Below are 16,014 nucleotides of genomic sequence, written 5' to 3' on the forward strand. Positions count from 1 at the left end.
CTTGAAGTTCCCAACCATCACAACTGAAAGCATTTTGGGAGGTGCGTTCATGGAATTATGTATCAGCAGCACACTGCATGCAGGAGACCTCCAGTTTTATTCATCTTCAGCTGCAAGCCATTTCCATGTTCTAAACAGTGCAGGTGTTAGTTAAAATAGCATTCTTAAAATAGAATTTAACATAATGTTGATTACATCCTACAGAAAGCATACCAACTTTACATTTAGTGTCTGCAGAAGTGTGCTAGAGCGGAGTACAGATGGATATAAAGCGGATTATTTTCAGCATACCTGGACTAGAGTCTGTCCTTCAGCTCGAGAGCTCCTCACCAAGTGGTTAGTAGCAGTTCCAATAAGGGAATGCTGCTGTCTGCTTTCTGGTTTGTTCAAGTTTTGGCTGTTATGAAAGCTGCTTACTTCTTGGTAACCACTATCAGAATAAGAATTCATTTGTGTTGAACTTCTTGAGTTACCTACAGACCCTGGAGATATGAAGCCAGCATAAGAATACAAAAACTGCATCACAGTAGGAAAATAAAGTATTTCAGAACTTTGCTCTGTGTTACATTCATAACTGTATTTAATGAGGTCGATATAGAAATAAATATATTGTAATATTGAAAATGCAAACAACAGACCCTCACTTTCATGGAGAGATGTCTGTTCCGGTGAGTAGAGGTTCCCTTGCATTGGTTCTGTCCTAACGTGATAGGCATTGGTATGAACTCCCTCCGACACGAGGGGTTTGTTTGCACTGGTGGCTGCTGGATCTGAAAGAATAGATTAAGATGAGGAATCTAGTACTTCACATACAGAACTCCCGCAAACTCAGTAATGATTCTCAAACACTCCTAATGAGCTTCCAACATAAAGGCAGCCTATCGGTGGGCAGCAGTTACTACCTACCAAACTAAGGGAAACTCGTGTCTGAGAATCTTATTTCCTGTAGCTCTGAGGTTGTTCTACAGTTCCCAATTTGTAAATGTACTTTCCAACCTATATTCATAAAGAAGCGTAATTGGTTACCCAGTAAATGTACTCTGCAGAGTAGAAACTTTATGGAACTGTGCTGTAGGACACAGAAGAGTCGTTACTGGTTTTAAGCACCTATAATCTCATGTCCGGAATAAACAAAAGGTTGAGCTGAACTCCATCCCTATTTGTGGATTGTTGACAGAAGCCGCTGCAAATTTTACGAATGCTTTATTTCACACATTACTGTCTAAGTGCTTATTTTTTCTTTTTATTTTTTAATGGTAACATGGCTTCTAAGAATACTAGCAGAACTTCACAGGTAGCAAAGGCTCATCATAAGGAAGAGAAAGCAAAGAAAACACCAGAGCAGTGTTACGAAGAAAGGAGAAATCTGAACAGTCTGAAATACAAGGACAAGGATGAGGGCAACAAGCAGAAAAGTGACTCAAAGTTATTTTGACAGAAATACTCAGTTGTCATTCAACTGCCATGTCACACTTACACTGATAAGCACAGCTGTCAGAGGTGCAGTAGGGAATGTGGACTGCATTTAAAGCTATCACCAGAGGTGAACGTTTGTGCTGAAGAGATGTGTGAATGCACCTGGACGGGAAACCCAAAATCACATGCAGGGAAGCAATGGTTTAATAACAAGTGCTGTGAGTGCTTCATGTTAAAGGTGGGAGTCGGTGGTGACGGCTGCGGAGCTCCTTGAAACAAAACCTGCCAGTGGGGCACAGAACCAGCACAGACTGACAGCAGACCTGCGGTGGGAATGACTGAGGAAGAACATGTGAAAGAGGGCTGAAAAACTCCATGCAGGGGCTCAAGAAAAGTCTCAAATGGACAAATAATGGTTCTGATATAAAATCTGTCCGCGGTCTTGAAAAAAAGAATCACAAAAAACAACAGATGGGCTACTAAAAATTCTTTATTGCAGCTGTTATTGCAGCACACCATGAAAGAGAGTTCCAAAAGAGGTAGGGATGCTCCTGGCTCTAACAAGCCGAAGCAGAAATGCTCTTACCGGTTTTTACCTATAGCTGTACACCAAGTGCTGGTGTCTCAGTGTTTGTGCAGCAATGGAATTTCCATGCTAAAAATGTTCCTTATTACTGTTACGAGGAATGCTTGAACACTGTTCAAACAGCAGATTTAGGACATAAAGACAATACGCTTTACAAATGACACACAGCCAGCACAGTTACTGGGGAGCAGTAACTTTCTTAGGCCAAGCCCTATAGTATATTTGATGATAAATCAATTCACTGTAATGGGAGTATAATAGACCAAGTCTAATTAAGATTTAAGAAGTGTTACTACACTTGCATTAATTTCATCACAAGTATCTCTGGATATGATACAGAAAACCAACACTGAAGTGGCCGGTGCTGACAGACAGAAGTGGGTCTGACATGTGCTCTTTAAACTAAAAGGCTGCAGGGACAGGCACAGTTAAATCACTTTACAATTATCTCTACCTTGAACATTTTAATTTCCAACCTTTTTTTTAATCCAAGTAACACAAGGCCCTGTTGTGCTGCCTCCTGCCTGTCACATTATCAAATCGATTCCAAGCTGACAAATAACCGATCTGGGGAGAAACACATCTGAAGAATAAAGTTCAATTGTGCAGCACTGCACAGCTGCTCCTAAAACAGAGATCCAAACCAAAACCTCACTCCTATCACACATTTGCCACCAAGCAAATGCTTTCACAAAGCTAAATAATAAACATTGTTTAGGCTCCCTAACAAATGCAAGAAAGAACAATAAGACGTCTTGTCTTTCTATCTCTCTCTGCTACTATCAATCATGAGGAGAATGCCCTGATTAAAATAATAGCCTTTTTATAAATGGATGCTGATCTAATTTTCTATTTATAAGCATCTGCAAAACAACGTCATGCTGTATTTCTGCTACAAGTTCTGTATGTTTCTACTGGTGCATTCAGGTAAGGTTACACCACACCGCCCGCTGATGTCCTCTGACACGAGCTGCTGCCAGACCAGGTGTCTGCAGGCAGCCCCGACCGGCACCTCCAGAGTCAGTATTTTTCAGATCACAGCCGGTGAGACATCGTCGAGTGGCATTTCTTTAAGATAACTTTAAGATAAAGCTCAAAAGTGAACTCGAAAGTAAGTGAAACCTACCATCATGCTGCACTCACCACGTGTACATGAGCAGGAAATAAAATTCCTATCAGCAGTTGAAGTTCCAAACAAAAAATACCTTTTTTTTTTTCAAGCGTGCCCACTTCTGAGCCATTACTGCAGGACAGCCTTACATTAGATACACCCAGATGTACGTAACGCATCTCGTTTGGTATTGCACATGCACTATTCCAGCAGAAGCACAAGATCCAAAGTTAAAGCTTCTGTATTTGTTAACTGTTACAGCTTGAACACAAACCCTGTTCTAAAACAAGAAGTGCATTCCTCCACTTCTCAGAGCTGCCCTCTCTTAAGTTCTGCCATTCTGCCAAATGCGAGGTGACCTCAGAGCAGGGGATTTCTAGGGACAAGAAACAGCAAGTGGAGGAGAGAGCTACAGGATAAGATGAAAACAAGAGCGGGAGAGATGGAAGAGGAAATTAATGGAAAGACAAGGAGAAAAAGCAACATATGAGTAAGTGACAGGAACAGCTTAGGAGGGAATAAGGAATGGAGTGCAAATGGATAAGTCTGTAAAGCAGAGGCTGAGATGTGTCACAATATACCTCTAGCAGTAGTGAACTGCCACTGGAACAACAGACAGCCAAGGGAAATAACAGCATCAAGCCATGAAAATAATGTTCAGAATGAAAGTTAAAAGTAATCAAATAACAAAGTAACTCAATTACTTGGAAAGAAAATCAAACAAAAAAACCCAGCTAATGTGACTTCTGTTTCAATAGTGTTAGGAGAATAGCCCCAAAGCATCACCCTGATTAGCAAAGTTTGAATGCCATGGCAAGCAGGCTGTGACCACATTAGATTGAAAATAAAGAAGCCAATATACCTCATGTCAGCAGAGGTGATGCCATGACGGCAACTGAAAATGTGCAAATAGAATTATACACAAGGTTTAAGAACTCAGTATCTATAAACAAAACAAACAAAAAACAGGGAAAGAAGATAGTTTGAGAGATGGATTTACCAAGAATATGGATAATTATAAATACATTTGAGTGAGATAATTATGATGCATTTTTTTATGGAGTGTTATGATGCAAAATACTGCATGTACCTTCATACAGGGCTCCGCACAGTACCAATATATCTTTAGTTAGTAACAAACTGTCTACAAGCCATTTGCACTTTTATTGTATTCAACCAATTTTGCTCAACATGACTTCCTTTCAGGAATTTACGACTGAATTAGGAAAACAGGGTCCAATGCAAAAAGCAGTTTGCAGGGAGCCAAGGTCCTGCTCTGCTCCTGCTCTGCTCCTGCTCTGTGGTGCCGACAGTGCTGATTTCTGTAGACACATTTGTTGCTGTCACGGGTTAACTGACAGTTGCTCTAAAGAAACTACCAGCTGGTTGGAGGCTGACTCTTCAATCATTAGATACTGCCCTGATCTGCAAGGATCAGATCGGATGGTTCTAACAGTCCCTTCAGAGTATACACTTGGATGCCACTTGAAAGCTACAGTCCGATCGACTTCCATGCAATATACCTAATAGTGGACTCAGAAGGACTACAAGGGTAGTTTTTCATACTTTGGAAAGAGGGTTTGAGATATCCTGAGATACAGAAACAGAAGAAGTACTCTCAGAAAAGCCTTTGCTCATTGGACAATGTAGGTTAAGTAAGAATAGCTGTACAGAGGAAAAACAGACTCAGACTTAAAGCGCTCACATTGTCCTCATGGTCCTTACGGGCTATGGGGAAGACTCATAATTATTTTTGAATTAATTGTGAAGGACACCAAGAATGTGAAGTTTCTGTCAGTATCATAGAACACAGAAATCATAAGGGCACAAAAAGATGCAAGGAAAGTAGCTAAATAAGCTTTTATAATAACAAAGGAACAGAAAAGTCCACATCTGAAAAAGTATATTAATGTTACTTTACAAAATATATCCAAAAAAGACACACAGCATTACTGCTAATGTTCAGTGCACATCGAAACAAGCAATAAATGCCAAGGAAATAAAGGGTTTGTGGCATAAGGCAAAACGTATGCATAGAAGATAATACCTGGTGATCTCCAAGGAAATGACTTCTCAGTAGAGCTGCGGAAAGAAAAAAAGTCATCACAAAAAGAACCACATTTCTAGTCAGCATTTCTTTCTTTCTAAGCCCAAGTGTACCAAACTGTACAAAAGCCAGCAGTAGCCAGCACAAGTAACACTGCAATTAAACCTCAGGGTATCGGCTTTCATTCTGTATCAATCAGGGGGAATTCCCTGGAACTCACTGCCTGATAAATGACCAAAGGGTTTGTCCTTTCTGCATCAGCACAAGTAAGGGTGTGATGTACGCCTTATTAAGACCCGATGGTGCAACCAGTCCTATATAGCAGAAGTTCAGAATCCCGTGCTGGGTTAGCAGTAAAACAGCTTCCAGAAAAAGAGCATTCGGTGCTGATGGCAGAGCCGAGCACAGAAGCTCGGGAATCACAACTCCAGTGCAGTTTGTGTGGACGTGCAACGCATTCTGAATAAAGGAACAGAAACGGAGCCTGCACATTTAGCTGTTATTTCCCCTCCCGGTATCCCAGAGGGAACTCTGATCCTTCACATATGGTGAAAAGCAAAGCCATGTGAACACCACAACACGCCTGCCTCCAAGTACAAAGAGATAACACCACGTTTTTACACAGTTTAGGTGGAACCTGCCTTGGGAAACAGCTACTTCCAAGATCCAGCAGGTGTTTATCATCCGTGTAAACCCCTACCTGCATTTTACAAATAATTATTTTACAGAGAACTATCCCAACCATTCTGCTTCTTCTACAACAGCCCTCTCTCGCCTGCTGACACGGTATCAACGCACGACTATCCTTACGGACAGATGCTAAATTCATCTATTGGATACTTTTTTTGTTCAATAATTTGTTCAATAAGGACCACCACTCCCTCACTCTACATACTGACTATCCAACTTGGGGTGTCACACCATTTTGCAAGGATTTAAGATAGTATTTTCCAAACAAGAACTGTTCAGAAGGAAATCTGAGCACCTCCGTCAGACTTTATGTCTAAGTCTCAGCAAGCAACTGGGATGTTGGATGAGATGCATCTATTTCTGCATTATTTATTGCACTTTTCTACCAAGGCTACCAACTACAAACAATACATGAACACAGCAACTTGACCCATACTAGATATGAGCTTTGCACTATAATAATAAAACATTTTCAGAAGACAATGCTGTTGTGTATGGAAGTGCTAAGCTTGCGGTGAGGAGCTCCAGGACTCAGGTCCAGTGTCAGAATCACGAAAGACATACATAAACAAATCCAAACTCCATGCCAAACCGGGATAAGCAACAGATTCACACGAATATCATCCTGTGTGCATAATGAGGACAACTTTACACAACCAACAACTCCCTTCCCAAGTTTCAGCTCTGTGCCAACATGAGCTGTGCCATCCCACCTGCTGACACCCAGGGGGAGTGCTTCGTTTGCAGGGCCAGAGCTGCCAGTCAACTTTAGCTTTAGCTGCCCTTCATCTGCCATGTTAAATACCTACATCAGTAGCAGTAGTATGAAGTAGCATGAAGGCTTAAAGCTGTGTGTAGCTAAATTCCTGGTAGAGGCAGATTGAAATAATAATAATAATAATAATACACATGTGGAAATCTACATACTGTAATACACATTACTAGTAATGAGTAATCACCAAAATGAGCATAAGGTGATTCTGTATTTTTGTTCTTTTGTTGATAGCACAAGTTTTCGGCAACATTTTAACTAAGGATACACTTTTAAGATGGCTTTTTAGCTGCAGCTTTCCAATAGGCACCTTCTTGCCTTCACCAACACGCCAGCACTGCACCCACTCTGCTGTGCCACTGTGGCAGCCGGCGCTCTTCGGTGCTTCAGCTGGGAGCTTTGGGGAGCGCCTGGCTGACACACAGTGCCTGGGCTGTCACCACTGCCAGCAGAGCGGGCAGCCCAGCTCCGTGTGCGTGTTCACATATGCAGCTCAAGTCAATATTAGTTCATCGCTCTTCGATTTACCAGCAGAGCGGCTCATCAGTAAATCACATTTTTACATATATGAAAATCAGAATCACATTGCATAAAAAGCCAAACTCCTCCATTTCATGGGCATTCAAAGCTTTGACAGACCTCCAAAAACGCTCACGGTGTGTGTAAGCAGAAAACAAACATACCACAGCAGAGCTGTGACAACAAAATTACACACCTATCTGTTTTTCTGGGCAAACAGAACACCAAAGCAAAGATCCAGGAGAAGAAAAAGAAAACAAAACAGAACAAAAACAACCGAAGAACAACACACTCCTGAATTGCTCGAGTCATCACAGAAGAAGAAAATGTAATTAAAAAAGCCAAGAAACCACATCCATTGAATTAGTAGATAAAGGAGACAGAACACCATGGAAGGGCTGAGTGAATCCTCAGGGCCACCTCAGAGGGGTGGAACAGCTTCCCAGCCCGCCGAGTGCGCAGGGACTGACAGACATGGTGCTCCAAGGCGCTGACTGCCCGCAGGACGGTTCTGGGCCGGCTTCAGCACCCAATGCTGGAACTCTGCGAGCCCACTGTGAGCTGCTGCTTTTTCCAGTGCCACTTTTAAAGGAGCCACACTCCATCCAGAACATGTGGATATTTGAGTTCTCAATTAGTTACCCGAACCCAATTAGAAACACACTACTGAAGTGTGTGATAGGAGACACGAGGAGGCCAAGACAGCTTTTGGGAAAGACCAGCCTGCCTCATCAACCTGCCCAGGCTGGTCAGCTGCGCTCAGGGCGCACAGCAAGCAGCAGGCCTATCGGTTTGCTTCCACGTTCCACAGTCCCTGACAAAGCCTGCGGCAGTTATGAGTCTAGTCGTGAGAAATCAAAAAGTCCATGAGATTAGAAAACAGCTCATACAAAAGAGCAAAGTTACTTCATATTTTAATGACAGAAGTTATCTGCAGAAGAGTCCCAGAATTTCTCCTAGCTACAGTGCTTGAGAACCTGTATGTCAAGTACTGAAATCTGGAGACGAGAGACCTTCATTCAACACCTGGGAATGATTCAAGTGGATACTTGGAAAGTAAAGAGGGGAACCCTGACCATCTCGTACACAACTGAGGTTTTGTGTCTGCCTTAACCACTAACAAAATGCCTACAAACATGATTATTGTATTTTCATGGCCAGGACAACCTAACAACCTAAAATCCTGTGTGTAGCAAGGAAAAAACTGCACAAGGGAAGGTGAGGGCAGCAGAAATTACTAGTGTGTCAGCCCCATCAAAAGTGACTTGGAAGTAAGTTTCAAAGAAAACATGAAAGATCTTGAAAACCTGCCGGTGCTGTTACAGAACCAAATGGTTCCGTTCTTATTCCTTCTACTTGGGATACGGAATATAAGAAAAAATGGGTTCGTTACTGAGCCGGCTCTGAAGTAAGAGCATTTCAGAGGGTAATCAGGTGGTACTGACAGAGCAGGAGACAGAGGCACTGTTTTGCCAACAGGAGAACAAACAAGGCCAACAGTTCACTCTGAAGTTTGGAAATCGACGTCACAAATATCATTACAGTCTAAGGAGTTATAAAATAAAAAGTCCTTATTTTCCTGCGCGGTTCTTTGTAACGTAGAAGATAGAAACCCTACTGCCAGATAGAAGAGGATTTATAATACACTAATGAGAACTACAAAGTCCAAGGAACGTGCTCAAAAAGCGCCATGAAATCTGGGGAATCACATGCAAACAATTTCAAAGACATCCATCAAACACATCAGGCTTTACAGAAGGCCACACCAACACACCACCCAGTATCTGCACGAAGGGCTGTGCTCAGCACTGAGCAGCGCTGCCAGCACACACCCGGTGCTGCACACCACTGAGCAGTCCAGGCACGGGACCGGCTGGAAGCGTGGCAGCAGCACAGCCCCTGGGGATCACCAGTTGCCAGCACTGCATGCCGGGGCACCACCAGGCAAGCAGAAACACCTGCTCTACTGACACTGCTCGTAAGCATTCTGCCACTAGGTGAGAGCCAAAACGTCTGAGCATGAAAGCGCAGCATGCAGTCCCACAGCAAATGATCAGTGTTCAATCGGAGAGTGCGATACTCTACAGAATCACTTTGGAATATTTTCTACTATTGCAGAGAGCTCATGTTGTGCTCTAATTGGTATTGGGAAAAAGGGATTATGTGTACAGAAAGCAGAGAAAATAAACCATCCTGACAGCTGTAAATACATAGTTTCACAGAAGTCAGAAGACACCAGGTAGGCACAGCATTACTCACACTTGATTGACTCAGTTAATTTAGTACTTGAAGTGTTAACGTCTGTTGAGCATGGTGCCAAAAGGACTTGCATTCGTTAAACGACCAAGCCTAGTGTGCCTTTTATGGCACTTTTTTTTTTTTTTTTGAAGCATTCAAGGCAAGCTGCTATAATGAGTGTAATGTTTTATGATTACATTAATAACTGTGAGCCTTTTGGCTCCTCATACCACACAATATTCAAGAGCTACTCATGATAACTCATGAAAAGAGCGAGAGGAATCAACCCTGAGAGTCACACCGCAAAGTCCCACCTGGGAGGTTAGGCAATGCATTTTACAGAGAGAGTCTGACTTCTGCCCCTTGACACACACTGATATCTACCTGCATCAGCACGTACTCCAGCACACCTGGCAGCCCAGGACTGAGTCCGACTGAATCAGTAACGCTACAGACGGAAAGTTAGCTGCAATGCTGCATTACATGGGAGGCTGAACATCCCAGTGGCTTCTTCAGAGAAACCTGTGCATGTTATAACACGACACAAAAAAATAAGAAGATAAAACTGAAACTTCGTATTGTTTTTCCCACTCTGTCATCTCCAATCTTGTAGCATATAATGCATTAAAAAAGTTTAATACTTACATGCAACTCTAATCCCCATGAATTCCTTCAGTCTCTTAAGATGTTGCAAAACATATAAGGTGGCATGAAAGATCTTAGAAAGGCTGAGCAAAATACCCATTCAAAAATATAATTGTGAGAAGAAATAATTTTAACAGGCAAGTAATCCACAATTGCACAAAAATAAGAACATTTTTTAATTCAGGGCTGCAGATGATCTAATTCTTGCTTCCCTATCCATTACATTACAGTGCCTTAGTATGGGCAGGTCTGTTGCTGTTGTCAGCATTCACACTCCTCTTAAGAGAGACAGTCAGCTATGCCTGTGTGAGGCTGGCACCTAGAATACAGTTATCTTACAGGTAGGTAACAATCTAACAAACCTAAACTGCAAGCTACCGTTTGTTTGCTTCCCTTTGTTCACCTGTAATAAAGCAACAAACGTATTTCTTAAGGACTAACAGAAACAGAATGAACCATGCTGTTGCAATGCCAGTCCTCGGTAAGCTCAGTGTGTTACAGTCTCATCACTGGTGCCAACCTGTAGGATGGATGTAGGCATGGACTTGCAGACAGTGCCTACTTCTGCATGGAGCTGCTCTGCCCTATGGTGCTGTACTTCCCCATAACCATGGCTGTTCCAGTGACTTCCACTGAGCTGGTATTCCTGCAACAGGGCAATGAACGATCAAATCATCAGAGGGATGATTTGACTGAAGAGTAGAACAGCTTAAGGCCCGAGCTGCAACAGCCAAATGGGCTCAGAAGTACCCATGACTGGGGAGACAGGATCTGTTACGCAAGCTGCACTATCCTCAGGCCAACACAGTCTTGTGGGAATCCAGTTTAGAAGCAAGTAAAAATAAGGCGGCATATGCATCTTTTATTTATTTATTTTTAGATAAGAGCATACTGGGAAATTCTTGGCTATATGGAATATTATTTTACTGTGCAAGTGCTCAACTTCAGCGTGGGTCTTCGAGCAGGCTGTCAGCCATCCCCACTTGCTCTTTCAACTAAGCCTTCAGTTTCCAAGCTTATTTTATGCCTCAGGTGCCCTCTTCATATTTATTCACCACCTTGTCAGCCCTCGCAAGATATTTACATCACTGAGTTTGAGGAAACACACAGATATTTTTTTAAGCTAGAATTTTTGCCATTATATTTGCACCTGCAACTCCTCCAAACTACTGTTTTACCTTAATTCTTTTGAACACTAACTCTACTAGAAGCAGCTGGTCATGAAGAAATGGAAGAATCTGATTCAAATACAGTTTTTCTTTCTGGGACTAGATTCAGATGACATAAGACGATTTAGAAAAAGTAGAGGAGCATTCAAGGGTGCTTGCAAAAATATATGTATATGAACATATGTATATGCTTTTTTATATGAATATAATTCATCCTTATTTTAGAATGACTATTTTTTCCTACAGTTATTATTGACATTTTACAAACATTTTGAAAACAAGTACTTGAAGAGCTTACCAAGACACTCAAACGTACTCACTCAAAAGTATATAATAAACCTACTTATGCGCTAATATTTTCTCCCCCTAAACTTTCATCAACTTTTTCATATAAGTAAACATACCTAAGCTATAAAAAAGTAACTAAGAACAAATGATTGCATACTGAACCATGACAACTATGAATTCTGTTTTCCATCATGGTAAATGACAGATCATAGATCCATTTGAGTCAGAAGGGACCCCTACAGGACACGTAGCCCAACTCCCTTGTACTGAACAGGGATGCCCACAGGTAAATCAGGAGCTTGGAGCCTGGTCCAGCCTGACTCTGAATGTCTGCAGGGATGGGGCACCCCCCACCTCTCCAGGCAATCTGTGCCAGTGCCTCAGTGCACTTAATGTAAAGAAGGTCTTCTTTAGATCCAGTCCCAATCTCCTTTAGTTTGAAACCATTTCCCCTTGTTCTGTCACAGCAGACCCTGCTGAACAGTCTGTCCCCTTCCTTCTTACAGCCCCTTTAGATACTGAAGGGCTGCTCTCAGCTCACCTCAGAGCCTTCCAATGCTGAACAGCCCCAGCTCTCAGCCTGTCCTCATAGGGATTTCTGTGGCCCAGCTCTGGACACCAACAGGTCCGTGTCGCTCCTGTACCGAGGACTCCACATCTGGATGCAGTGCTCCAGGTGAGGCCTCACAGTACACAGCGTCATGCAGGGTCCCCTCCCTGACCTGCTGGCCACGCTGCTTTTGACGCAGCCCAGGATCTTGTTGGCTTTCTGTGTCAGGAGGGCACAGTGCAGGCTCACATCCAGCTTCACACCCACCAGTACCCAAGTCCTTTTTGGCAGGGCTGCGCTCTATCCTTACATCCCCCAGCTTATATTGGTAGGGCTGTTGCCTCAACCCAGGTGCAAGACCCTGTGCCTGGATTTGTTGAACCTCAAGAGGTTCACCTGGGCCCACTAGTTGAGCCTGTCTAAGTCATACCTGTATGTTATCCAACTCTGTGCAGGCATCAGTAATTGAGCATAATTCCAAAAACTACACACACATCTCACTTATATTTACATAGAGCTCTTTGCTCTCCAGATTCTCTAGACTGGGACATAGAAAACATTTTCCCTTGTATACTGCTCAGAAGAATTCACTGAAATTGGACATTCTGACATTCACACCTAATTAACAACAAAGATCTTCTACTTTTCCTTCTGCGGGAAATTTTTTTCTTTAAATTAAGCTTTCAAAATAAAATCTGAACAATAACTAGAGGAAAGACGGACAAGCAGCAAGGCTTACAAAGCAGGAGACTTGCCCAAAGAATATTTCTGACTATTTTCAAGTTTCTCAAACAGAAACTCTCATGCTTGGAACAATACTGACAAATGAAACGTAAGCCAAGTACTACGACAAAGTAAAGCAGTTGTGTTGGCTGGTGCAAGAGATTATTTATTGCTTGAAAATAATCATGCCCCCTTTCTTAAGTTTTTGTAGGGATGACTTTTCATTTGATCTGGGGAAATGTTTGTTATGACCCCAGAAGGAAACACTGAGGAATGATACCTGAGTTTACTGCTGAGTCATCGAGGGAAAAATTATAGTGTTCAGAGCAAATTTGCTATGAATATGTCAAAATGAAGCCTGCTGTAACCTGAAATGTAGGCAGAAGTGCTTCAGAAGAGAATGAAGTTTGCTAAGAAATTGGAAATAAATAAATCAGCACACTCATTATAGCTGAAATACTAAACACTTTGCTAAAGTTATTGTCGTTACATATTAAATGTATTAGGCATGCTTCTCACTGCCAAAAACAGGCTAACAGCAATGTAACAGCAAGGTATTTCCTGAAAAGAAGTGTTAGGAGAGGAAGGATTTCAAGGAGCTGGATGAAACCAGGTAACTAATTCAGGAACAACCAACTGTCAGGATTACTGCATTGAACTAGCACTGTTAGTCTAGCACAAATATTTACAAGTCTCCGTTGGCTGAATCTTACAAACAAATTAAAGCTTTACATTTATGTAATCAACGATTAGCTCTTTTTGAACTGACTCATAACTTGTAATAGCAAATCTGTACTTCAGTACTTAAGGTATTAATGGAAGGTGAACAGCTGTTAGTGGAAATACATGGATACAGGACATAAGAGGTCCTTTAACTTATGGGATATATGAAAGTGAAGTCATTGGGACTTGTACCTTGTGCTGGCGATACTTGGTGATTCTGCTCCAAGCCTACATCTTTCTAGCTGATTAGCCACAATTTGCCTTTCCACTTCCAGTTCTCTGGTAAGTCTTTGAAATTGGAGTTCCTGAAATTTCAAAAGAAAAGCATTCTCGGTGTTAAAAAATGGGTATGGGTGAATTCTGGAAAATAATGAGTTTCATCACAGTCATGTTACTTCTTTGGAGTCTTCCTCAGTGGAACTATTAGATGAAAGTGGGAATTTAATGGTTCTTTAAATCAGTGATTCATGCAAATGTTAATTATCTGCTCCAAAAAGACACACGTTTAAGCATTTGTGGATTTCTCCCTTCCACAACTGAAATTTTCTGTATCTGCTTACATTGCCACAATTGAAGAAACTTGGTGCCTACAAAGTCTTCAGTCTTGTTTAAAACAGAGGTGCACTGAAAAACATTGTATTCTGTCCTTTGCCCTTGCAAAACTTCAAATCCTAAGCTACATTACCTTCTGACTTCTGTAGTGAAAAATTCAAAGCCTGTTATTTGAAATTGGTTGAGGACAGAGATGTGCTATTTTGTTCAGCTTTGGTTATGTTTCTTGGTCAAAGGTACCAAAACTCAGCCTTCATGAAAGCCAGAACAGCTTTTTTTTGCAACACCGTGCTCCCAGAATGACATGGGAAATACAAGCAGCTGCTCAGAATCTCTTTGTGTTGATGAAACCAGGACATACTGCTTTATTAACATGATGCTCTGAAATCTGTACTGCCATCAAGGGGTACTAGGGAAGCTTTACTCCACTGTTAGAGTTTGCTAATTACAGATAAGTTGCTCTATCAGAGCAACTCTATTATTTTTCAAGTTCATATTCTCCATTCTCTGAATGTTACACGAACTGCTGAATACTACTTAAAATAGATGAACATCACTATTCTATACTTTGATAAATATTGAAGCAAATGAAATACAAGTATTCCTTAAATTTTAAAAAGTAAATTACTAATAAGCTTCCTCTCGATGAAAGTGTATCACATAATTATATCACATGTTAATTGCTAGCATTGTCATACCACAAAAGTCACTTTCACTCATAGGTTATAGTTAATGCAAACAGTTCTTCCACACCTTACATTACACAGAACAAGGCTTAAACACTTCATTTTCCTTAGTGGTCCTAGAAGAGCTCTCTATTTCTTGCCATTCATGCATCTGTTCAGTAAGACCAGGCATGGCTCAGCAATGCACCTATGGCTCCAAGCTCCAGCCACACAGATGGAGAGATCGGAGTGCAGAAATTGCTACCATGAAAGCAGGATGCATCCAGCAGGAGTTGGGATAAGGTTTCTTCTCCCAACTTCTGCAATAAAATTGCTTCCATGAAAACTCCAAACACAAGGTTAAACAGCACTGGTTTCATCAGGAAGCCACCTGAAGGCTACGCTGCCCAATACAATAAGCTAAAGAAAAAGAAATCTCCTTCTGAAGGTGTGACTTGAGTGCTGTACAGCAAACAGGCTGGTTAAAGATATGCCACAGAACCTACTGCCCTCCCAGCAGGATCACATCATTGCAGACCATTTCAAGCCCTTCTTAAAGCCCAGTAACCAAACTGAATGAACACATCCCCACACTGTAAATATTGGCTGGCAAAGCTCATTGCCTCCAGCATGCAGAGCTTACCCGCTGCTGCCACGAGACACAGCATCACTCACAGAACAAGACTGCATTTTGCTGCTCCTGCTCTGCTGTGGCAATTTCAACAGAACAGTATATTCCCTTGAATAATCAGACAGGGTTAACTTCCTCATGGACCTGACACACCTCCCCTCCTCTAATCAAATATTAGCAAAGTAATACTTGAACATTCATAACATTCGTAAAAACTGCTAAAACCATTCCAGAAGAAAACACCATTGAGATGGATTTCAGGGAGCCTGAGAAACTGCAGTTATAGTGCAACATACTGCCCAGCTGAACGCAGAGGTCTAACTGCATGGCAGTGGTCAAACTCAACTTCAGGTCTCTATTGCAAGCAAAGCTTTACCTTGCTTTGTTAATCAGGGTGACATTTTGGAACCTTGAAATGGCTTCTGATTTTTTTTGGCTCAGATAAACAAAACAACCCTTAAAAAAAACCAACCACCTGTCCTTCCCTAAACCTATGCATACAATGTTTTCCCATGTCACAAAGCATGCTGATTTCAAAATAGTTCCTTTCTTACAGTAAAAATCACTTACCTCTCCCTGAAAACAAATACACAAACCACGGGGGCCACGAGAAGCAGATGTGCCCTAACCTGGGATTTTATTAAAATCCTTTTCTCAGCAGCACTCTAAAGCAAAGCCCCTGCAATCCC

At 41.8% G+C, this 16,014-nt stretch overlaps 1 protein-coding gene across 12 annotated transcripts in view; it reads right to left on the minus strand.

The window, feature by feature from the left end:
* PKP4 (plakophilin 4) overlaps positions 1-16,014 on the minus strand; it is a 60,628-nt gene that overhangs the window by 19,752 nt on the left and 24,862 nt on the right. For 2 of the 12 annotated variants that reach the window (XM_072341117.1, XM_072341114.1), the window contains exons 3-7: positions 13,670-13,782; positions 9,764-9,901; positions 5,161-5,195; positions 639-770; positions 292-482 (exon numbers count right to left, since the gene is read on the minus strand). In XM_072341117.1, the coding sequence (XP_072197218.1) occupies positions 292-482; positions 639-690 (243 nt within the window). In that variant the 5' untranslated portion in view covers positions 691-770; positions 5,161-5,195; positions 9,764-9,901; positions 13,670-13,782. Of the gene's footprint in view, positions 1-291; positions 483-638; positions 771-3,975; positions 4,052-5,160; positions 5,196-9,763; positions 9,902-13,669; positions 13,783-16,014 lie in introns of those variants that run through there. The other 10 variants (XM_072341113.1, XM_072341112.1, XM_072341111.1 and 7 more) reach the window with 6 other exon arrangements.

This window comes from Excalfactoria chinensis, chromosome 7 (assembly GCF_039878825.1).
Source record: "Excalfactoria chinensis isolate bCotChi1 chromosome 7, bCotChi1.hap2, whole genome shotgun sequence".
NCBI lineage: Eukaryota > Metazoa > Chordata > Aves > Galliformes > Phasianidae > Excalfactoria > Excalfactoria chinensis.